Below are 21,287 nucleotides of genomic sequence, written 5' to 3'. Positions count from 1 at the left end.
CCACCTAGGGCCTAGGCCATCTTTTTTGTGGTTCAACTTCAATCCCCTTACTATTATTTGAGGAGACCACTAATCAAAGTAACCTTTTGCTCATGTGTTTATTACATGTGTGCATTTCCTATGTGGCATCTCCATATTTACCTCACACCATTTTTTCAAAAGCTCATCCCTTGCTTAGAGTATTTACTTCTCATACCATTCTAATGGACATATGTTATATTGAATAGGGAATAAATGTTATTAATACGTGTATTGCTTTATGTATATTATTTATGATCATGCGGTGGTTACAATACGTGTATTGCCTTACGTGATGTGCTTTACGTTTACTTCTCATACCATTTTTGGTGATTAAAATGGCACTTTTATACGGCTGTTTTATAGTTTATGTTTATACAGACAATAACATTATATATATTTCTTTTATATTTTGGTGATATTTTGGTGATGTATTCTTTCTCACTGAAGTTATAATGCTCATACTAACATAAAATATATATATATATATATAATTTTTGTTGCAACAAAAGAACATATATATATATATTTTATTCCAAGAACATATATATATTTATATATATTATTTGTTAATATAATGCTCATACTTATAATAGTGGTAGTTGTCATACTTTTAAACTTTATTTATATTTTATCCATCGTTTCGTGAAAACATATATTTATATATATTTATTTATTATATTTAATGTTTATCGTAATTTTTATATTTTTTTATTTCTATGATACAACCATAATCCTATATTCCAAAAAATGCCATTATTGATTATTTAAACGATTCAAAATATTGATTACTCTACCGATTAAATCGGACCAGTCCTTCTCCATATTAGAGTATTTTTGGTTATCATAATTTATTGAAACTTTATCAATTACGGCAATACACATAAATTCAGGGTCAATGTATTATGTTTTTTTTATTTATGTTAAAAATTGATTCCTTCACCATTTCCAATATAGGAAGGCGTATTATTTTGTTGCCTTTTTTGCATAATGATATTGATGCGTGATTACTAATCCCATTAACTAATATATGGCTCGTCCGTAACAAATACTTATTGTCACATTCGGTATCACCAATCTCGGATTCTTGATTGATATTTGAGGCATATTCTTAGTTTGTAGTTACCATAATTAAAAAACTCTTTGTCACATCTCCTATATATTAATTTTAGAAAGCACTAAAAAAAATAACCTTCACTTCATGTGCTATTTACATAATGTCATTTCCTAGGTGGCATGTTCACATTTACTCTCACAACCATCTTGAAAAAACCCTTACATTACTAGAAAAAATTATATGTATATGCCATTAATAAATCAGTCCAAAATTTAGTATTATTAAGAGTATACACATAATCAATCCCTTACTTATTATTTCAATCAATCAATGAGCATATTTTTTTTCTCATATATAACATACCGATACAGTTTCCATAGTTAACATTTTCGTACAATATATAGTTAAGACCAAATTTTATTAAATATTCATTGAACTGCGGTTTTCATTCGGTAATAAGGAAAATAAAATCACAAATATAGGTTGATGAAACTTTATAGGTAAAGGATATTATAGTTACCCGTTCTCACCTGACAACACTATTATATGGTATTTTTAGTAATACAAATTTTATTTATAATGAATAAAAGGTTCTGAAAAATGATTTTAAATAAATAAGAAAAGAAAGAAAAGGTTAATAAATTTTTAAAAAATTATTAATGAATATATAAAGTGTTTGTGTCCTCTTTCCTTTAGCGTTTTTTCTGGTATGATTGAAAATACATTATAAACATTATTATGTATACCGTGAATGAATTACGTTTCCATATTCATTAGCATCCATAATTATCGTTTTCATTTTATTTCCATAATGAACATTCCGATAAATTTTCATATACTTAACATTTCAATTGTGTTATTCATTTTGTTAGAATAAACCCGTTTTGATAACAACCATTTCATATCCCATTATCAAATTCTGATACAATGAATAATGATCATAACTCATATATATATTGTTAACAATGTCTATAAAAACTAATATAGACCAAATAATTAAGTAAATTGTCTTTTCAAATCAGTCTAATTAAGTTCATGTTTTTTGTTAAGCCAATATATTGTATAACACATATGTCTAAACATTATATAATATTAACATTAGTTGGCGTTTTTGGCCAAGATAATATTGTATATATATATTTGTCTAAACATATATATAACTTAAAGTTTTACGTTAGTTGGCTTATAAGTTATAACTCATTGTACAAATACTTTCAAAAAGAAGTCCATAAATTTCATGCAATCACTTAAATTAAGCACATTGACTTTTTTAATTAAGGAATCAACATAATTGTTGATACTGCAAAATATCCGATTGGTAATTGCTGTGCTTAGCTTAAAATTTTTGCTGTAGAAAAAAAGCTGTAGACTTTTTGCTTTGGCTTTAGATTTTATTGCTGTAGATTTTATGGAGAGCTCAAAAAAAATTTGATTTGAATTTTGGCTTTAGAAAGCACTTCAACAAGCTGTAGATTATTTCCGGAGCTGTGATTTTTAAATAAGTCAATAAAACTTGATTGCTGTGAATTTAGTGCTTTTAGAAATAAATGGCTGCTCTGGACAGCACCTACAGCCATTTACCAATCACACCCAATTGGATGGAGTGAAGTATCATTAAATATATCCTATATTTATTCCCTTTCATATAATACTTTCCAAAATCATATATTAATTAATTTTGTCTCCATAAATATTCAATCAGGTTAACTATATAGTCAAATATAATAGTCAATTGTTTCTAAATTTTTTCCCCTGCATATTTATACTTTCCAAAATAATAAATGTATAAAACTAAACTTTATGAATTTTTGGGGTTGTATTTTCGCGAATATTCGTTTGACACAAAACTTTATGAATTTTTGGGGTTGACACTAAACTTTATCCCTATGTGACTATATACTATCATACTAAACTAATGTCTTTTGTTATTTTCTTAATAACATTCTGAGCACACTATGTTTATATATATATTTATATATTTTTTTAATAGCATTATGAAGACACTATGTTTATATAAATAGCACTCTGAAGACACTATGTTATATATATAAATATATATAATGAATATTTCGATAAATTTTGGAATTAATGGTTTTGAATTTATTGTTACAGAGAAAAATATCATATGTTAATAAAATCATATGATAATAAATATTTATATTGAAATATACTATATATCTATGTCAATTTCATTGAAATTTAATTATATACCATATAAAATAATATAATAATTATTTTGATTTATTTACTATAAAAATATTGTAAATAAACAAGAAGTATTGTTTTATTTATGTGATTACTCTAATCCCATATATATATATTAATTGAAAAACAATTGATTACTCTAGCATGTGTGATTTATTAATTAATATTTTTAAAAAAATTTAAAAAGAGATGGATACATTGAATATATATTTAGAAGCTATTAAATCATCTAGCGAGAATATGGAACGAGAATATGGATTGCAGAAAAATACTTATTTCCTAATTATAATCCATGTTTCTTCGTCACAACACCGATTGAGAGTAATTTGAACTTTAAAGTGTCGATTTTGATAATCTGAAATGGCAACGTTTTTATTTCAGCACACTGGTTTCCTTAAATGAGCGTAGAACATTTTTTAATATTTAACCAAATGGGCTACACACATAGTATAATGTGTTTTGGTTTAAAAATTGTTGCATACCCAAAATCAATGCAAACCATCATCACTTTAGATTAAAATTTTGTTACAATAAAAATATAGGATTGGGCAAAAAATCTGAATCCAAAATACTGAACCAAATGCAATCCGAAGAATTAGTACTTAACTTTAACTAAAATTGGTTAGATTAAATTTTTGGTATCTGGAGAATCGAACCAAATTCGATTCGAACCAAAAAATTTCGGATATCGTGTATATTCGAAGCGGATTTATATACTTAAATATATTATTTATTTTTAAATTTAATATCTAGAAGAATATACAAAATATATAAGATATTTTTAAGTTGTCCAAAATTCTTAGAAATATATAAAATTAGTTAAAAATACATATTTTAAAATAGCTAAATTGTACTCAAGACATCAAAAGTATTTAGAATATCTATTGATTTCCTATTCAAATATTTAAAACCAATTTTATGTTAATATTATGTATTTGGCATACATTATTGATATTTATATGTTATATATTATTTTTATTTTTCTATTTTGAAACATTTAAGTATGTATGAACTTTAATATTTTTAAATGATTTTAGTGGGTTATCCGAACCAAATCCAAACCGAATCGGCAAAGATTTCAGCCGAACAGAACGAAACCGAAGTAAATGGTACCCGAATGTCCATCTCTAATCAAATGTAAAAATGGTTATTGATAATAAAATATGTGTTATTTATAATATTTAGATACAACATTTTTGAGAAACCTCATACCGCGCAGGGCGCGGATTATCATCTAGTTTCATATTATCCAAAGGAATTGTACACGATTTTCAAGGGATTCAACCGCACTTGCATACAAAGTGATCTAGTATCATAGATGGATTTTACGCTATCCGAACTTCTACTTTGATGTAATTCTACCCAGTGAAACAAACATTTCCTACGACTCAGAAAATGCTGCCTCTTAAACCACGTAAATGCATAAAGTGAATAACACTAATACCTGAGACTAACTAGTTCTAATCAAGATTAAACATTTTAAGCATGAGCTCTCTCGACTTCTCCTTGCATTTACTGGAATGCCGCTTTTAATGCTTTTAAGCAGATTCTCGACTTCTCCCTCTCTAGCAAACGCATGGATAGCATCAATCTTCCTGAGAGAGACAACCAGAAGAAAAAACGCAAGGAATAACCTCAGCAATAAAGAAGAGAAAAGTAAAAAGAAGTGAGGAAACAAGTGGAGAACCTTACAACTCATTTTGGGATTCCTCTTCATAAACCAAAGAGCTGAAAACTGGCCCCATGGTTCCTCCTGAGCTTGAGACTGCATCATTTCGACTTCCAGCTTTCTGGTACGCCACAAAAAAAAAACCGAGCAGAGAAGATCAAACGAACAGTCCAAAGAAACAAAAAAAAAAAACAGAATGAAAATGAAGAAGAGGGGGAGGAGGAGGAGAAAAAAGCTTTTTATACCACACCACCGTCTAACCAAGTTGGATAAAGCTGAGTGACGATCTCAATATACTTCTCCATCGCTTCCTCAGGGGGCATAGCCCCCAGTTTCCTCCATGCTTGCCTGAAAGAGAAACAAGATCAATGGAAGGAAACTCCCAATCAATGAAATAACAGTCTTACAACAAAGGACATGGCCATATTCATTCATCACATCATCTCCAATACTATCAAAAGGCAAAGAAGCTATAACTAAGTGATAACATGATCAAGTACATCACCAAACTTCAACCTCAAAAACGATCAAAGAAGCTAATGGCAACATCAAAGACAGAGGAGAGAGTGGGATACCACTTGGCACGAGCAGTAAGTCTGAGAGCAGAAGGCTGAGGAGCAGTACAAGGCCCTTCCGTAGCGATCTTGTACAACCCGTAAAGCTGCTTCTGGACATCACTAGGCACCTTTCTCGATTCTGCTGCTGCTGCTCTAGTCACAAAAAGAGTAGCGGCGCTGAAAGCCTCGTCGAGTGCCGTGCTCTCTACGCCTTCCCAGTCTTCGTCTTCACCGCCTCTTGAGCTACCCTGCTCAGCCACTAGCGAATCCGCCTCACCACCGACGATAGAAGACTCGACGCGCTGGCTCGAGTCAACCTCCGGTTTAATCTCCAATTCCGGTTCGTGATTGTCTTCTTTAATGGTGAAGAGGATGGAGATGAGCTTGGCCAAGAGGTAAGAAACGATTAAACCTAAGATCACAGACTGAGCAAGCTGAGCCCAATCACCCATTTTCTCAAGCAACAGAAGTCGAATTTTTAAAACCCTAAGGAATCAAAACAGAGTAACCCCAGACAAATAAAGGTACAAACTTTTATTCATTAAACCCAACAAAACAAAACAAATTTTTTCCTTGTGGCAGTTAAAATTTAATTAAAGACGACAGAAAAAAAAAACTTGACGACAGATCACAGAAGCGTCTAAATTAGGGAAGAAGAAAGAGTACGTGTTATGCCCTAATGTTGTATTGATGTCAACTGTATAAGTTTTTGGTGCGATCGTGGTGGGAAAAGTAATCGACAAGACGTGCATGGTATATAAAGGAAGGCTTGAATCATACGACACGTAAAATGAAGTGTAAATGCATCCATAAAGCATACAAAAGGTAGACCATAAACTTGAACGCATTAGATTGATGTGCACGAAAATGAAATCCAAGTTTCCTTTTTATAACAAAAGACAAAACTCATAAACCATATTAAATCGTTCCAGTTCCTCTCACTAAGATTGCTTGCTTAAACGAGCATCTCATGAAGAGAGAAACCCACTCATAATTTAGGTATACACGGGAGTGTTAATCACTTTCATGGAATACCCATTTAAGCAAGAAACGTTAGAAATGAGGAAGGTGAGTTTTTATCACTTTAGTTGTCCATGAGAGATGATGCTTGCTTTCACTGCTACGAATATATATATATATGCTCAGCGTGACTTGCACAAACTAAGTAGACATTTACGGAAATACCCTCTACTCAAAACATGAAACTACTACTAGTACTACCCACCACTAGGCTGGTCCACGCCAACTGAGCATCTTTAACTCAGTTCCGACACACTTGAAGAAGACTTGTAAGTATATCATGGAATGGCACACCACATGCCAGTAGTACAGTAGATTTGAAAAAATCTGAAACAAAAAAAAAAGCTACTTTCAGTACCTACCCCCTTTGATCTGTAAGGGGACAATCAACATGTGGACTTTTTCTTGTTTTTATGGACGACTATTCGTCCTGAGATCCATATCGGCATTTGACACTTTCCCCTTCTACGAGCTTCTCAACTGCATCGAGAGAAAGACCCACCAGCTCTAATGTCTTTTCCCACACTCTGTGTGAAGTTTCTGTGTTGTGCGCTTCTTCGGAAGGATTTGTAGGGCGGCAATCTTGAGAGATGAATGGGCAAACAGGCCAATCATCGTTTTTTAGTGTTTCCCAGTACTCTGGGATCTGAGGGTCTGTGGCCGAGAAGAGAGAACATCTACAACCTTCTTGAGGTGAGAATATGAAATAAGGTATCACCGCGTAAAGAGCTTGAAGAAACCTGGGTAGATCCCTGGCCTATAAAATACAAACAAAAAAAGAACAATTTTATTCAATGAAGTTCTGAGAAAATAGAATGAGTTTATAATCCTGTGATTGTAACTAAATGGAGTGAAGCTAACACTCACAACATTTGTTAGGACAACACCAGGGGATAGACATATGACGCTAACTCCAGTTTCCAGAGGCAGCTTTTTGAAGAGAATGCTACTAAACATAATCTGGAAGACAAAAGGTAACCAGAGACTAAGTCACCAGTTTCTGAAAATAGGCAAATTCTACACTGAAAATAATCTGTTGCAGATGTAACAAAAATAAATATTATAACGGTATGCTCACCTGGGCAAGCTTGCTGCTCGAGTATCCTACAACACTTGAGTACTTACGGCTACCAGAAACAACATTCATGTCATCCGGGTCAACAAAACCAACACTATGCATCTACACAAAATGAAGCCGACACCACATTATAATCACCAAAGACGATAAACTATAAACACTGTTTCAGTAATCATAAAAAAAAGTCATGCCACAGAGTTTCACTGAAATAAGAAATGATAAATGCATATTTTGGGTCAAAACTTTCAGCAAGCTTGGGTTTGTTTATTTTCTCTATACGAATTACCAAGACTCTGTTCATATAGTAACATGCATATGTCGTTCAGCGATTTAGAGAGAACCTATATTATTCCTCTAAATATTCTGCAATCAATTTACACCCCCAGAGCTTTTCAACTTACCAATGTATAAACAAATCACAATTTTTACAACATTATTACCAAAAGAGCATAGAAAACTAGAGAATGCAGACTTGAAGCATGTAATGTTAGTGATCATATAACTTACCACGGAATTCACATTGATGATTCGGCTAGGTGAACCTCGGATTAGGGACGGCAAAAGGAGTACTGAAAGAAGCGATGGAGCTAAATGATTGACTTGCATGTGCTGCTCGTATCCATCCTCTGAGAATTTTTGAGCCTCTACACAAATTAGAAAGCATAGCATTTTAGTTAATTTATTCCCACAACATTTACTGCAGAAAAATTCAGCTACAATCATTTAAGAAAGAAACCCATCAGACCGAGTTCCATAAACTGGTTACATAGTCTTTCTACAAATAAGCTTCCTAATTATTAATTCTTAAGAGTCTAGGTTTGAAATCAACGCTATAAATGCTAGTTCTCTCTAGTTGGGACCATCAAATTAGAATATTGATGATGGTGAATGGCGCACTAATGTGATCTTCCGAGCATAACAAACAGATAATGAAAAATGCAAGGAAACTGGGAAAGAGAAAAAACCTCAAAATGCATGTAGCTAAGAGGGGCAAGAAAACGAACCTCCCATAGCAAATATGCCGGCATTGTTAATCAGAACATGCAAAGGTCCCAAACGAGCGTTCCAAGCATGGGCGAATCTGGCGACCGAATCCAGTGAAAGAAGATCAAGTTCCATTGCCTTTTACAAAAAAGCACACATAGGATCTTAATCAGCTATGTAGATGTAACAAACCAATACTCTTCTTGTACAAGACCACATATAGTTTGAGGTATCAATCAATTATTATAAAGAACGATTCATATACGCTACCACACAGTTCTTTAACTATTTTCAGACCGAGGGAAAATACACACTATTTAGCCATATAGTATAAGATCGATGATAAGAGAGTGTACCTCGATATTAAGAGGGAGACCTTTACCAGACCACTCGTTCTGCCATTGCTGAATCATCTCCTGAGCTGCCTTTGTGTTCCTCACAGCCATCACAACATGAGCACCACCCTCCGCAAGCTGCCTGCCAACCAAAAAAAAAGAAGCAAAAGGCATCAGCGAAAATCCCCCAATCTATACACAGAATCAAACTCGAAGGGGAGAGGATAAAACCTAGCGGTCTGACGGCCAATGCCGCTGGTGGAGCCAGTGACGAGGCAAGTGAGGTGGTTGAGGGGAGGGAGAGAGAGAGGGTTGAGCAAATGAGAGGCGGTGATCCTCTGGAAGAGTATCTCCCCGAATACGCTGCTCCATCCTCTCATCCAGTCCATCCATCCCAAACTCTCCTTCTTCTTCTTCTTCTTCGCCGCCGGAGACTGAGACGAAGAAGACGCTGTTTCGTCACTCATCTTCGAGAGAGAAAGAGAGTTAGTAGATCTATGATGACGTTATATAGAGTACATGACGTATACTACAGTAATAACAAGACGCAGAGAGAGACACTGAACTGAAAAATAAATGATGGCTTGTGAAAATACATAATAAAGATTGGAAGCGACAAAGCCAAGTTTTATCTATGTACAGTTTTTGAGTCACTCCAATAATGAATTCAACACTACCAATACATAAAGATTGCCCTCCTTGTACTTTCGTGAGGCATCGTAGGCTCTCTCGTACTTCCAGCCCAACGGCTCATTGCAGTCAGCACACAATATAACAGCCACAGTGTGGGAGACCTGTTAGAAGATTCCTATCTTCTTTAGCGCCTAAAAGATATTCATTGCATGGGAGAAGAGGAAGGCTCGCCCGGTTCTTCCCTAATAATTGAGAGAACCATGGAAGTGAAGAAAGATTTGACACTTACATGATCAAATTATGAACAAGATAAATTCAGTAATAAGATCAAAGCCTCTTTGGTAAACAGCAGCCAAAACCAAATTAGAAGCATTCTATAAAAGACACTATTACAGAACAGAGTGAAATTGTTTGAAAGCTCTAAAACTTTCCCCTTTTGAAAACCAGAACCGTTTTGTAATAAAAGTTGATCTGGAATTTCATTCAGGAGTCTTCTTCTTCTTCAGGGTCGCGCTGCCATGAACCCTGAGAATCTGACTGAAGGTTAATGAACTGAGAGACTAGTAGCTTCGAGATTCCACTTAACGCTGCTTGGACCTCATCTGGTTCCCTTGACACTCTCAGTCCAGAGTACTCCCCCGCTGCAACTTGTGTCTTCTTTGACGTGGCTACAACTTTCTCCAGATCAAGCTGTGATAACGCCCTAGGGACCTGCAAATCAATATAACTTTTGGTGGATGCAATGCAACAACATTGAACACATTCCCTTGTTTAAAAAACTTTTACCGGACAAGGTCTCCCCTTTCTCTCTTCTTCTAGGACCTCTCTGATAGGGAAGTAAGCTGCTTTCTTGCAAAGCTCAAAGATGTCTGATCCAGTATACCCTTCGCATAAACGAGCTACACGATCAAAGTCAATACCAGGCTCAACCCTCTCTCCTTTCAGCGTCACTTTTAGTATCTCTGCTCTCTCCTTGCGATCAGGCATTCCAATCTCAAACGCCTGAGGAAGACGCCTCAGTATCGCTTCATCAAGCTCTGACGGTCTGTTAGTTGCTGCAAGAACCATAACCCTCGCATTCGCTAACACCAAAGCAAACCATTATACACTCATTAGAAACAAAACAAAAAAAAAACAAATCCATGTAGAAAAGAAAGGACTATTCAACTTACGATCAGTGGAGAATCCATCCCATAAAGCCATAAACTCAGTCTTCATATTCGCCATAGCTTCATGATCCGTCGAACGGCGCTGACCAAGAAAGCTATCAACCTCATCGATGAAAATGATAGCAGGCTGAAGTTTGTACGCCAAGCTAAACACAGCAGCAACTGAAAAAAAAAAAACAGAAACAGAGAAACCCTCAGAACCAAATAAATAAAGCCTAACTCTCTACTTTTTGTAGCACTTTACTTACTTACTTACCAAGCTTCTGAGCATCACCAAACCACTTGCTCATGAGATTAGAAACCTTGACGTTAATAAAAACAGCTCCTGATTCTTTAGCAATAGCCTTGGCAAGCATCGTCTTCCCGGTACCAGGAGGACCGTAGAGCAAGACACCCTTCTGAGGTCCAAGCAGCTTCCCGTAAGCAAAAAGCTCAGGTCTTTTCAAGGGTAAGATCACAAGCTCGTACAATGACTGCTTGATCGTCTCTAAACCTCCGATAGAACCGAACTCCACATCAATGTGGTCTGGATTTATCACATCACATGCTATTACATCCTGTAACAAGACACGAGTTAGCTCTAGCTTTTAGCTCCTTTGTAGAAAAAGAATGACAAAAACAATACGAAACGACCTCGTATGGATTGGTGTGGATAAGAGGACGGCCGAGACGCTTGGAGATTTCTTTCTTGTGCTCTAGAGCTTTCTTGGACGCCTCGCGATTAGGGTCGAGGTGTTTGAGCCCGGCGAAGAGAACCAAGCAGCTGAGAGCAGCGCTTGCTGCGTAGAGTATGAGTTCTTGCAAGATCTTCGTCTCTGAAGAACCACCCATTTGTCTCATTCAAAGACCCAACTTTTTTTTTCAATTCTAGAGGATCTTATTATATAAATAATCCCCAGAGATTTAGGGTTCTAAAGATTGAAACCAAGGATATGTTTGCAGAACACGGTGGGGCTCTTGCTCTTCTTGCGAATGAAGACAAGAGTTTTTGTCGTAAACCGGATTGGTGAAGAAAGCCTTTAATGGGCTTTAGTTGGGCTGTACAATTAATACTGTCTAGATTTGTCTTTTTGAAGCCATTAATTTGGGTTTATCTTGAGCCCATATTCACCAAAGGCCTTACCCAGTTTCGTCGCAAAATTAAAAATTCGAAAGAAATCGAATCGACACAGCTGCTTCTTTAAATCAAATCGAGTCGACACAGCCAACGGTCACCTCTGAGAAAAAAAAAACTCTCAACAAAAGAAAAAAGATAGAAAACTTACAGTCTGAACAACGAAGAAAAATGGAAATTGTGGAGATAACAGCAGATCTGTGGGAGGCGATGAAGAAGAGGAAGACCAACACAAGAAAGAAACTCACCAGCAGCGAGGAGATACCACCAGAAGAAGAAGAAGGTACTCCTCTCCGAGGCATGTTCTGTCTCAAAACAAGACAGGATATGAAGGTTTTCGAGGAGAAAGAGGATTGCTTTATCCTCGATTTCGACCCCAACGATTCATTCGACTCACGGAAGCAGAGCTTCTCCGGTAACCCAGAAGGAGGTGATGACGACGATGTGGCGATCTTACACGAGAAAGGCCAGGTTTTTGCTTCTAATCGACTCTTGGGTGCTTTTGATTTTCATGTAAAGTTTGGGTCTTTAGGCGATTCTCTTCTTTTCAGGTGGCTTGTAGGGACTTCCCACATCCAAGGCATCTCTGCTTGAAGTATCCATTTGAATCGACTCATCACTCACTGCACTGTAACCAGGTGAGGTAGATTTGTGTTGGTCTTTTATGTGGATCGATTTGCTGTTTCGAAAAATGAGGGTTTTTATGTTATCTACCACAGAGCTTCAAAGGGTTTTAATGTAACACGTGTGTAATGTTCTGTTTTTTTTTGTTTTGTGTGTGTGTAGTGCTACTGTTATGTCTGTGATGTGGCTGCACCTTGCGCAATATGGACGCCGCATTGTGAAGCATTGGAAAATTCTTTGTGGAAGAGTTTAAGATGCACCGTGCGTGGTATGAGGCCCTTAGTAGAAGACAATTAAGGTAGTGGAAGAAGTTGTGTTTGAATGTGGCTGCTCGCCTTGTTAAGCACAAATCAAGTGAAGGACTTTGTTGTGATCTTGAGACTGACGAATGTTATGAGTCTGTGTGTAATAACAATGCCTATCTTTTAGCTGAATATTTTGCATTGTGAATAACCAAAATTGCTTAACATCACTTTCGATATTTTTATTGGCTGTTTTTACCTATACAGAGAACATTAAGATATATATTAGAGAGCTCTCTGTAAGATATCCAAAGCTTTGACAGTTAGGATTTACATTCTCAAAATTTTTAGTGAGTGTGCAAAAAAAGAAAGAACGAAACAGAGTGAGATGCGACCAAATCTCGACCGTTGCTGACGGCTGCTAGTCTACTACAATCTATTAACTAATCAGAGAAACTCAAAAGTCGACAAGATGAGAGGAGAAGTCTGGAACGGTGGAATAAAATGCCGGCGGCAATTTTGGCGAGACCGAAAGATTCTAACTGCGCATCTAAATTTCTCCGAGGAATAATCTATAGCGAGTTTGGAATGTTGCTGCGGATTCAAGTTTTAAATGGATGTCTGAATATTCAAAGGAATGTTCAAGCGGGAGAATAAACCAATGTAGTTTTTTTTATAGGAGAGGTGGTTGGTGTTGATGTCTAGATTCTTCCTTTGTTTATTCAACTTAGCATCCTTCGTGCACCGTACGGGTTTTACTGATTCCGTGCTTTTGAAAAGAAGTAAAAAAAATTGATTTTGTGCGATGATACCAATGGGTTCTAGAATCTCTAACAAGTCAATAATGAACCAAATGGAAATGATGTTGTTCTTTTAAGACACCAACCGTTGGATATTGTTTTAAAATAAACAGTGTGTCTTAGACATAGCGTCCCCAAAGTCGTGTGAGTCGAGAAATAAAAGAGTGACATGACATGAAACTAACTGAAAGCGATATATTGAAAATTTTCATGTGGTAATTTTTTTCTCGACGTTTTAGGTTTCCCAAAATATAGAATTTGAATAAGATAAATATTTTATGAAATATTTCTATATGATTCACTTTGTTTCTTTTTTTTCATATTGACACAAGATAATATCAAAATCAACATGATACTTTGTTCCCTTTTGTCCCGACAGTAGTCTTGTGTCTTGGTTCACCATTATCGGATCTAAAGGTGGAGATTAGCTGTAACTTTGCAACAAAAATTGTCAATTACTCCATCTGTTTCATTATAAGTGTACTTTTAAATTTGTGCACACGGATTAAGAAAGCATTTAATTTTGCATATTTTCAATATAAAAATATCATTACCGATACAATTTAACCAATAGAAAAATAGAATAGAAAATAAAATTAATAAATTTTGCATTAAAACTCTAAAACGACACTTATTTTGCAACGAAAAAAATTCTCTAAAACGACACTTAATATGAAACGGAGGGAGTAACAACTAGTAGTATTTCGGTTACAAAATTAAAACCGATAGTATTTAAAACACACATTAATATCAAAATTAAGTGATACAACTAGGTCCACACATGAACGGCTGACACCATGACGCGTCCTAGTTAATTTCATTAAAGCCGCCAACTCCGGTGTGAACGTGTCCCCTTTCATACTGTTCGTACCTTGGCAGTTTGCCTCTTTGTTGTGCAATACTGCATAAATTATGTTAATGGTCTATATTTTTTTCTGATGATCCTGGTATTCGGAGCCTCGAGAGAATCCGATTAGCGTCAATGACTGTCCACCGGAATATAGCCGGGAAGTCCGCCAAAATGTCCATTAGAGCTGGTGATCACCCCATTTAAATTCCACCAGTGACCACATGTTAGCATGCTTCTCCGTATTAGATCCGAAAGTTTTTCAAAATAATTACTTCTCAGTAGCACTCGAACCCATGACTTCCCGGATTGAATTTAACCACCAAACATGGTCTATATTTTACCTTCGTAAAATTAGTAATTATTGCAAAATTTAATCTAAACTATATGTTTTAGAATTTTATACCTTCAAGAAAGCACACTTTTAATTTATTAATGAAACTACAGGTAGAAAAGAAGAATAAAATAACCTTTTTAATTGAGTCTACTAGTCTTGAGGCAAGTGACAAATTTATATCCAAATGATTTATTGATTTGTATATTTCCACCGGCCATAGATTTTTCCATTTTAGTGGATGTACCGTGTTAGACCATCTTCAATGTATTTCTATTTTTATTTCTATATTTTTTCCAAAAATAGAAAATTTTATTGTGGAAATAGATTTGTTCTAATATATGTTTATATAATAGAGTTCTTTTATTTATAGAGAAAAATCTAGAGATTTGCTATTTTCATTTCTATATTGCTATTTTCATCTCCAAATATAAAGATAAAAAGTAGGATTCTTATATATTTTCTTTTAAAATAGAGGAACTCTATTATAGAGACATAAATTAGAACAAATTCACCTTTATAATAGAGATTTCTAGTGAGTTAAAGCAAGGCGTTGATTAATCGTGTTGATGCTATTTGCGTCCATTTTTTAGTTATGTTTATATTTATTTATTGTTATTTTAATTTAAAGTATAGAATGAATTTATAATTCATGTTATATGATGGTTTGGGTTAGATAATAGATTTGTGTCATTTTCACATTGATATTTGCTTATAGGTGCACATAGCTGCACATCTTTTCTAGGGAACATCACTAATACAAAATATTAATTAGGTTATAAATTCATGTGTGCATGCATCACTCGCAATATATAGGAAGATGGATGTCAATCAAGAATAACCAGTGATAAAGAAGGATACCGTATATATTTTGAGTGAAGACCAATTAACACATATATACATTGAGTAGTAAAAATAAACACTACGCACATCCTCGAATATGAGCATATAAAGTCTAAACTATATGAGAAAGAGAGGACTTGTAAACGATCACAAGATTTGTCTTTCTTACTTAATTTCAAAATTTGAAAAAGGAGTATGGAATTGAGTATTAACCATAACCACAACTCATAAGTTCTGAATATAGAGAAACGTCTACGAGTAGTTTAATGTGTCTCTACAAATCCATCCACTCTGCCTTGAACACTTCCTTTCATCCACCTAACCTTCCTTTTCCCATTTTAATTTTCTCCAATATATCTCTCCTTTTCTATGTGTATACATCAATGTAACTAACACGTTGACACATTTTATCAATCAAATAAATAAGTGAACGAAACTAAGTGACTATCCAATAGTAGTTGATTACTTTCAATAATTTTGAGAAAATCCACATGCATTGACTTGTCATACCCATACCCTACCACATATTAAATGTCTAATTACCATAAATGTCAATTTTAAGATACTTCTTACTAGTAAGTCGACTTAATTGTCGATAAAAATGGTCCATATATAGGACGATAGACATTGGAGCAAGACGACAAGCCTGACTTTTATACCACACGAGCTTTATTATTTTTCTTTCCCAACTCTTGTGTGTGGATGTCAGATGACCACCGAGGTCCATGCGTTTTCTTTTTCAACTCGTGGTGGGTATGATATTCAGCTCAGTGTCACTGGGGTTCCGGTCTAAGCAGACCAATTAATAATGTCTAAAACTACGAGTAAGGTAAGTTTGACAATCATTGACAGGCAACTAATGTAGGAAATACAGAAAAAGAATTTTAAATATGTGTTTATCTTCTAAAAAAGTAATAATTATTTAAAAGTATAAGATGTAGCTTTGACATGAACTTAAAATATGACCTGCAATATTTTCCTTTGTTTTAACTTTATTTCAGTTTTTCTAAAATTTTAATGCTTTTAGTATTAATTATAGTAAATATTCTCCTTCTGCTTTATTCATTCCACTAATTTTCCATAATAACATATACCGGTCAAAATGATAGTTTCGGGTTTTACTAACTTGACTGATTACTTTCATATAGTTATAACTTACAAGTTTCTTAACATGTTTACCAAAAAAAAAAAAAAACTTACAAGTTGCAACCATCGTCATACAACCACTTGGCTCTACGATGGTTTAGAAGGTAAAGAACAAAGTCTAAACAGACAAAGTGCGTCTTGTCGGAAGACAAGAGTGAAGCCAAAAAACATCAGCTCTTCATCATGTTCTCTACGAATATAAAAGATTGAAATATCAAAACTAAGATACGCTGGAAGATTAAGAGTTAATCAAAATCATAATATATATTATATAACTCGATCGATACAATTTTTACAAAGCTGTGATCAAGTGATCAACCCCAAATCTAGAGAAAGATTCTTAAGAAAAAAAAAGGTCTCGGGCACCACAATCTCCTAGAAAGCTCCGGAGGAAACACAAAATTGAGATCTGAGAAAGTTGGCTGCGCACAGATCAGAAATCGACTAGATGAGAAGAAAAATCTGGAACAGGTGTCGATCTAGCAGGAAAACGCAGTGAGAAACCACCAATCCGTATAACGTCATTGTCTCCTCGCCGTCTCGGAAGAATCCCGGCCGTGAGTTTCGCGAGTGCAGTCGTGTACTCCACAAGTAGCTCAGTGATGATAACAACAGATATCATGATCGGAGATGAGAGGATTCGCCGTATATCTAGAAGTATCCGTCTCTTTATCTTTGTTGGAGAGTTGTGTCGGAAGTGAGAGACACCGTACATTTTATTAATCTCTTTATATAGGCGATAAACCTAAAGCTCCCAGTGTTTCCAAGACCTACTACTTGCACACGTATGTCGCTTTCCTTCTTTTTTAGTTTTATTTATTTTTTTGCTTTTTAGCATTTGCCGCGTGTCACGCGCTGTAGACAAAACTGTCACAGTGTTGGTGACAAGACAAAATTCATGGTGGTTACGCACACAAATACACAATACCAATACGGCGTATACCATGAGCTGCTGCTTTTTCATATACCACTTACCCAATAAAGTATATAAATAAATACTCGTTCGTATGTATCTGTCTACTTGGTTTAAGAACATTCTATTAGTTTTCTAGCCTTTTAGATTTATCTCATATTTTCGTTTAAAATATTCCAAAAAACTGGAGTCCATGTCACCAAAAATGAATATGATTTTTTTGTTTAAATTATTTTATTATTTAGATTAGTAAAGTTGTTTTTCATCGTATATTTTTGGTGAAATTTTTATCTATATCTTTTGAAATAATTCTACAATGAAATGTGCTGTATTTAACGGTCAATTCTGAAATTTATTAATAAAAATTTTGGATTAGCATAATAGTATTTTAAACTCATTTATATATTTGTTATATAAATAGCTGTTGTGAACATCCGTCGTTTAGGTTAAAAAAGAATAGAGAAAAAAACGTATTGAGGCAAATACCCGTTTAGGGTTTCTTATTAATGATGTGATAATAATTTACAAACCTTTAGACTCATATTTATACAGCCTCAAAAACCCGATTTTCTTTTCTCAATAGAAATAGTAATTTTCCTAAATCGAAAAAGCATACCGTACCGCGGAGGCCTGCGGCCCCATACCCCCCAGACGTCCGATCTACGAGTGTTGGACATTTTACTGGCACATCAGATATTTAAGACGCACAGATGCAACAATAGCGTTTAATACAGAAGAATGTTATCTAATAAAAATAATATATTAGAAATAGCAAAATAAGTTGGAAAATGTTCTGGTTCAACAAAATTGTTTTTAGTAAATACTATTTAGCAATATACATAAGACTGAGTTTAAACAGAAAGATAACATGAGAAGGGAGGAACAAGGTTTCGAATAGATGCCTGCAGGCATCAGTCTCACCCTGAGATCAGAGACTTGGTGAAGACTTCTAAGTCTTTTTTTTTTCTGTGCAAAGGACTTCCGCCGAAAGTACGATTCTGCTTTATGCAACATTTGTTTCTAATTTTCTGCGATATTGCAATATTCATGACTGGAGCCCCAATCATGAATCTTAATGATCCTCTGTCGCACAACAAGAAAGCTTGGAAATCATCATTTGTTGGGACAATTACCGATCGGACAGAACAGAACAGATGATTAGTTATCATAATTTCTATAATATAATATAATTCAATACAATGAATGTTTGCAAATCTCTATCCTGCAGCTGCTCAATATCCAAAAGGAACAAAAGAAAAATAATTCTCAGCTGTTGTTACTCGTTCAAAAAAATAGGAGGGAATAAAAAAACATTGACAATTTTGTCACAGATCAGAAATCGACGAGATGCGAAGAGAAATCTGGAACCGGAGACGATCTTGGAGGACAATACACGGAGAAATTGCCAATCCTTACAAAGTTGCCGTCCCCTTGCCGCCTCGGAAGAATCCCAGCGGTGAGTTTAGCGAGAGATGTTGTGTACTCCACCAGCAGCTCAACAATGATTACTACGGAGATCATGATCGATCAGTTAGACTTGAATATTCGCCGGAGAAGAATGTTCTAGAGGTTTCTTGAGTTCTACTTCGAGAGCTGCAAATTGCTTAATGACTTGTGAGAAAGAGATGATTCTCTTTATTTGTTTATATAGAGAGGGAGGATAGGGAGCCGAAAGAAGCCACTGTCTCCACTTTGGTCGTCGTTACTCTGACTCGTGTTTCATATTTTAATTTATTTCTCTTTAAACAGAGTCAAATTATTAAAAAAAAAAAAGAGGCGCGTACACATTAGGCATTAGCTGTTCCCTGTAATCAATTCCTATCTATCAAATGTGTTTTATTTACTACCACACATAGCTCAGCACTTGCATCACTTTTGAAAAAATATAAAAAAACATTACTCAGCCGATACAACCTTGTTTGGGGTTAAAGTTCACTTTTTTTTTTGGTTAAAGTTCACTTACACTTCAAGAGATTAATAAACAGAATTCTAACACGTCTTCACATCTTCATAGCTCGATTTTTTTTTTTTGCGAATGTCTATCAGATGGAGTTGGTCATCTTCAGTTAAGTTTCTGATAAAAATAAATGTGCTTTTATCTTCTAGTTCCCATATACATATTTTGAAAAATATAATATATATTTTATATATAAATTATATATATTGATACTTATTCATTCTTTTCTTTTGACAAAATACTTCTTCATTTTTTTTAACTCTAATCACATATATAATTAGACATATGATTGGAGCTTACAGACGTAGATTTTGAGCTATTTCTGTATGGCAATATAAGATATTTTGTTCTAATTCTGCGAGGAGGAGATATTATAAAAGTATATAGATGACACAAGAGTATCGCTTAAACAATTATAAAGGACATATCACACGCTTCGCGCGTTCACAACTTGGCTGCTGTAATATTGTCGCACAAAATAATATTGAATCGTATAAGTTAGGCAATTTTAAATTCGAGATGAGTTGTAGTTGACTGTAAGTTGTATCCGAGTTAAATCATTGTTAATTACCTGAGCGTCGACCTAGTCTTGGCGAACAACACCTATAGGCATCTAGTCCACCTTCTAGACTAAAGCAAACAATTTTGTTTTTACTTTAGTTTGATATTTCATGAACGTAGCCGTTTATGCCTGGAGATAGCATGAGATAGCGGGTTGGATAGCATTCAACTTCTTGAAAAAATTATATTGTTTTATCAGTGACTGAGAGGCCGGAGCTACGCAGGGCATAATAGGTCAGCTGACCCCGCCAAATTTACAAAATTGTTTTGTATTTATTTAAATATCATGAACTGGTCCCAATAAAAATTGTTTTTGACCCCTTTTATTTTCTATTTAAGTCATCAACCTTTTATTTCTTTGTGTATTAATAAAATACCTGTGACAACCCGTCCCGTGGAACCACCTGCCTATAGATCCAAGCTCACAGCGCTGCAGCGCACCGACCCCAACCCCTCCATTATGAGTTCTCACTAACTCCATAATTAGGTTGTTGGTGAGGTTCGAACCCCCGACCTCACCCTTTAACAGCATTCCACAAGACAAGCTGTCACCAATTGACCTGCAGATCAATTGGTGACAGCTTGTCTTGTGGAATGCTGTTAAAGGGTGAGGTCGGGGGTTCGAACCTCACCAACTACCTAATTATGGAGTTAGTGAGAACTCATAATGGAGAGGTTGGGGTCGGTGCGCTGCAGCGCTGTGAGCTTGGGTCTATGGACAGGTGGTTCCACGGGACGGGTTGTCACAATACCAGTTGGCGAAAAAAGTCATCAACCTTTATTTTTTTTCTATTTCCCTTCCACCTTCATTTTCAGTTTTCTAACTTAAATATCCTGCATCTACAACTGTTTTTTTTTTAATTATACAGATGTATACTGACCCCACCGAAATAGTTCAGACTAGTCATGTATTACCACATGTCGGTACATCTACAACTGTTATTTTTAAAATCCCTTATAAATTAATTAAATTTATGTTTACAATAATTTTCTGGCTCTCCATTTATCAGTCGTGACCATCTCGTCCCGCATTATCTATATTCAAAGTTGCATAAGTTAAGAATAACATAACAGTTGCATGATCTAACTTAGTTGGATTCATCATGTCAACATCACAGAAAGACATGGCTAGGATCTAATACGAATTTAAGTCTTATATTTCGTGCAACTAACTAATTGAT

At 35.0% G+C, this 21,287-nt stretch overlaps 6 protein-coding genes across 7 annotated transcripts; 1 reads left to right on the top strand and 5 right to left on the bottom strand.

Annotated features, from left to right (window-relative positions):
• Positions 1–4,436: 4,436 nt before the first annotated feature.
• Positions 4,437–6,617, bottom strand: LOC108854695 (acyl-CoA-binding domain-containing protein 2-like). Of its 2 annotated transcripts, none has more exons than XM_018628315.2 (4): positions 5,525–6,617; positions 5,195–5,297; positions 4,973–5,070; positions 4,437–4,875 (listed from the first exon to the last, which is right to left on the bottom strand). In XM_018628315.2, exons 1-4 carry the CDS (start codon positions 5,956–5,958, stop codon positions 4,731–4,733), a joined length of 780 nt encoding a protein of 259 aa, XP_018483817.1. In that variant the 5' UTR covers positions 5,959–6,617; the 3' UTR covers positions 4,437–4,730. The 2 variants fall into 2 exon arrangements, with proteins under 2 accessions (XP_018483817.1, XP_018483818.1); XM_018628316.2 differs by having other exon boundaries at positions 4,739–4,875; positions 4,968–5,070.
• Positions 6,618–6,788: 171 nt separating this feature from the next.
• LOC130504407 (dehydrogenase/reductase SDR family member FEY-like) lies at positions 6,789–9,683 on the bottom strand. The gene is made up of 7 exons (XM_056999031.1): positions 9,155–9,683; positions 8,945–9,065; positions 8,609–8,726; positions 8,112–8,248; positions 7,605–7,706; positions 7,394–7,486; positions 6,789–7,283 (listed from the first exon to the last, which is right to left on the bottom strand). The coding sequence occupies exons 1-7, from the start codon at positions 9,388–9,390 to the stop codon at positions 6,948–6,950; spliced, it is 1,143 nt and encodes a 380-aa protein (XP_056855011.1). The 5' UTR covers positions 9,391–9,683; the 3' UTR covers positions 6,789–6,947.
• A 140-nt stretch (positions 9,684–9,823) lies between these two features.
• Positions 9,824–11,710, bottom strand: LOC108854693 (uncharacterized). Its single transcript, XM_018628313.2, has 5 exons — positions 11,359–11,710; positions 10,982–11,282; positions 10,729–10,887; positions 10,343–10,638; positions 9,824–10,267 (listed from the first exon to the last, which is right to left on the bottom strand). Exons 1-5 carry the CDS (start codon positions 11,563–11,565, stop codon positions 10,040–10,042), a joined length of 1,191 nt encoding a protein of 396 aa, XP_018483815.1. The 5' UTR covers positions 11,566–11,710; the 3' UTR covers positions 9,824–10,039.
• Positions 11,711–11,937: 227 nt separating this feature from the next.
• LOC130504408 (RPM1 interacting protein 13-like) lies at positions 11,938–12,946 on the top strand. The gene is made up of 3 exons (XM_056999032.1): positions 11,938–12,310; positions 12,391–12,477; positions 12,626–12,946. The coding sequence occupies exons 1-3, from the start codon at positions 12,011–12,013 to the stop codon at positions 12,758–12,760; spliced, it is 522 nt and encodes a 173-aa protein (XP_056855012.1). The 5' UTR covers positions 11,938–12,010; the 3' UTR covers positions 12,761–12,946.
• A 3,974-nt stretch (positions 12,947–16,920) lies between these two features.
• LOC108854697 (uncharacterized) lies at positions 16,921–17,406 on the bottom strand. The gene has a single exon (XM_018628318.2). The coding sequence runs from the start codon at positions 17,388–17,390 to the stop codon at positions 17,109–17,111; it is 282 nt and encodes a 93-aa protein (XP_018483820.1). The 5' UTR covers positions 17,391–17,406; the 3' UTR covers positions 16,921–17,108.
• Positions 17,407–18,724: 1,318 nt separating this feature from the next.
• LOC130504409 (uncharacterized) lies at positions 18,725–19,257 on the bottom strand. The gene has a single exon (XM_056999033.1). It carries the CDS (start codon positions 19,107–19,109, stop codon positions 18,921–18,923), a length of 189 nt encoding a protein of 62 aa, XP_056855013.1. The 5' UTR covers positions 19,110–19,257; the 3' UTR covers positions 18,725–18,920.
• Positions 19,258–21,287: the final 2,030 nt, after the last annotated feature.

Source organism: Raphanus sativus, unplaced genomic scaffold (genome assembly GCF_000801105.2).
Source record: "Raphanus sativus cultivar WK10039 unplaced genomic scaffold, ASM80110v3 Scaffold1551, whole genome shotgun sequence".
NCBI lineage: Eukaryota > Viridiplantae > Streptophyta > Magnoliopsida > Brassicales > Brassicaceae > Raphanus > Raphanus sativus.
The sequence above is the reverse complement of the archived record's forward strand: the minus strand, read 5'-3'. Positions and strand labels throughout refer to the sequence as shown.

What these genes read in the sequence shown, in the direction of transcription:
- LOC108854695 (XM_018628315.2), bottom strand. Translation starts at nt 5,958, where the DNA reads ATGGGTGATTGGGCTCAGCTTGCTCAGTCTGTGATCTTAGGTTTAATC. An exon ending in CTTGGTTAGACGGTGGTGTG is followed by an intron (nt 5,071 to 5,194) that starts GTATAAAAAGCT and finishes GTGGCGTACCAG; the next exon opens with AAAGCTGGAAGTCGAAATGA. An exon ending in GAGGAATCCCAAAATGAGTT is followed by an intron (nt 4,876 to 4,972) that starts GTAAGGTTCTCC and finishes TGTCTCTCTCAG; the next exon opens with GAAGATTGATGCTATCCATG.
- LOC130504407 (XM_056999031.1), bottom strand. Translation starts at nt 9,390, where the DNA reads ATGAGTGACGAAACAGCGTCTTCTTCGTCTCAGTCTCCGGCGGCGAAG. An exon ending in CGAGCAGCAAGCTTGCCCAG is followed by an intron (nt 7,487 to 7,604) that starts GTGAGCATACCG and finishes TTTGTCTTCCAG; the next exon opens with ATTATGTTTAGTAGCATTCT. An exon ending in GTGTTGTCCTAACAAATGTT is followed by an intron (nt 7,284 to 7,393) that starts GTGAGTGTTAGC and finishes TGTATTTTATAG; the next exon opens with GCCAGGGATCTACCCAGGTT.
- LOC108854693 (XM_018628313.2), bottom strand. Translation starts at nt 11,565, where the DNA reads ATGAGACAAATGGGTGGTTCTTCAGAGACGAAGATCTTGCAAGAACTC. An exon ending in TCCACACCAATCCATACGAG is followed by an intron (nt 11,283 to 11,358) that starts GTCGTTTCGTAT and finishes GTCTTGTTACAG; the next exon opens with GATGTAATAGCATGTGATGT. An exon ending in GAAAGGGGAGACCTTGTCCG is followed by an intron (nt 10,268 to 10,342) that starts GTAAAAGTTTTT and finishes ATTGATTTGCAG; the next exon opens with GTCCCTAGGGCGTTATCACA.
- LOC130504408 (XM_056999032.1), top strand. Translation starts at nt 12,011, where the DNA reads ATGGAAATTGTGGAGATAACAGCAGATCTGTGGGAGGCGATGAAGAAG. An exon ending in TCTTACACGAGAAAGGCCAG is followed by an intron (nt 12,311 to 12,390) that starts GTTTTTGCTTCT and finishes TCTTCTTTTCAG; the next exon opens with GTGGCTTGTAGGGACTTCCC. An exon ending in ACTCACTGCACTGTAACCAG is followed by an intron (nt 12,478 to 12,625) that starts GTGAGGTAGATT and finishes GTGTGTGTGTAG; the next exon opens with TGCTACTGTTATGTCTGTGA.
- LOC108854697 (XM_018628318.2), bottom strand. Translation starts at nt 17,390, where the DNA reads ATGTACGGTGTCTCTCACTTCCGACACAACTCTCCAACAAAGATAAAG.
- LOC130504409 (XM_056999033.1), bottom strand. Translation starts at nt 19,109, where the DNA reads ATGATCTCCGTAGTAATCATTGTTGAGCTGCTGGTGGAGTACACAACA.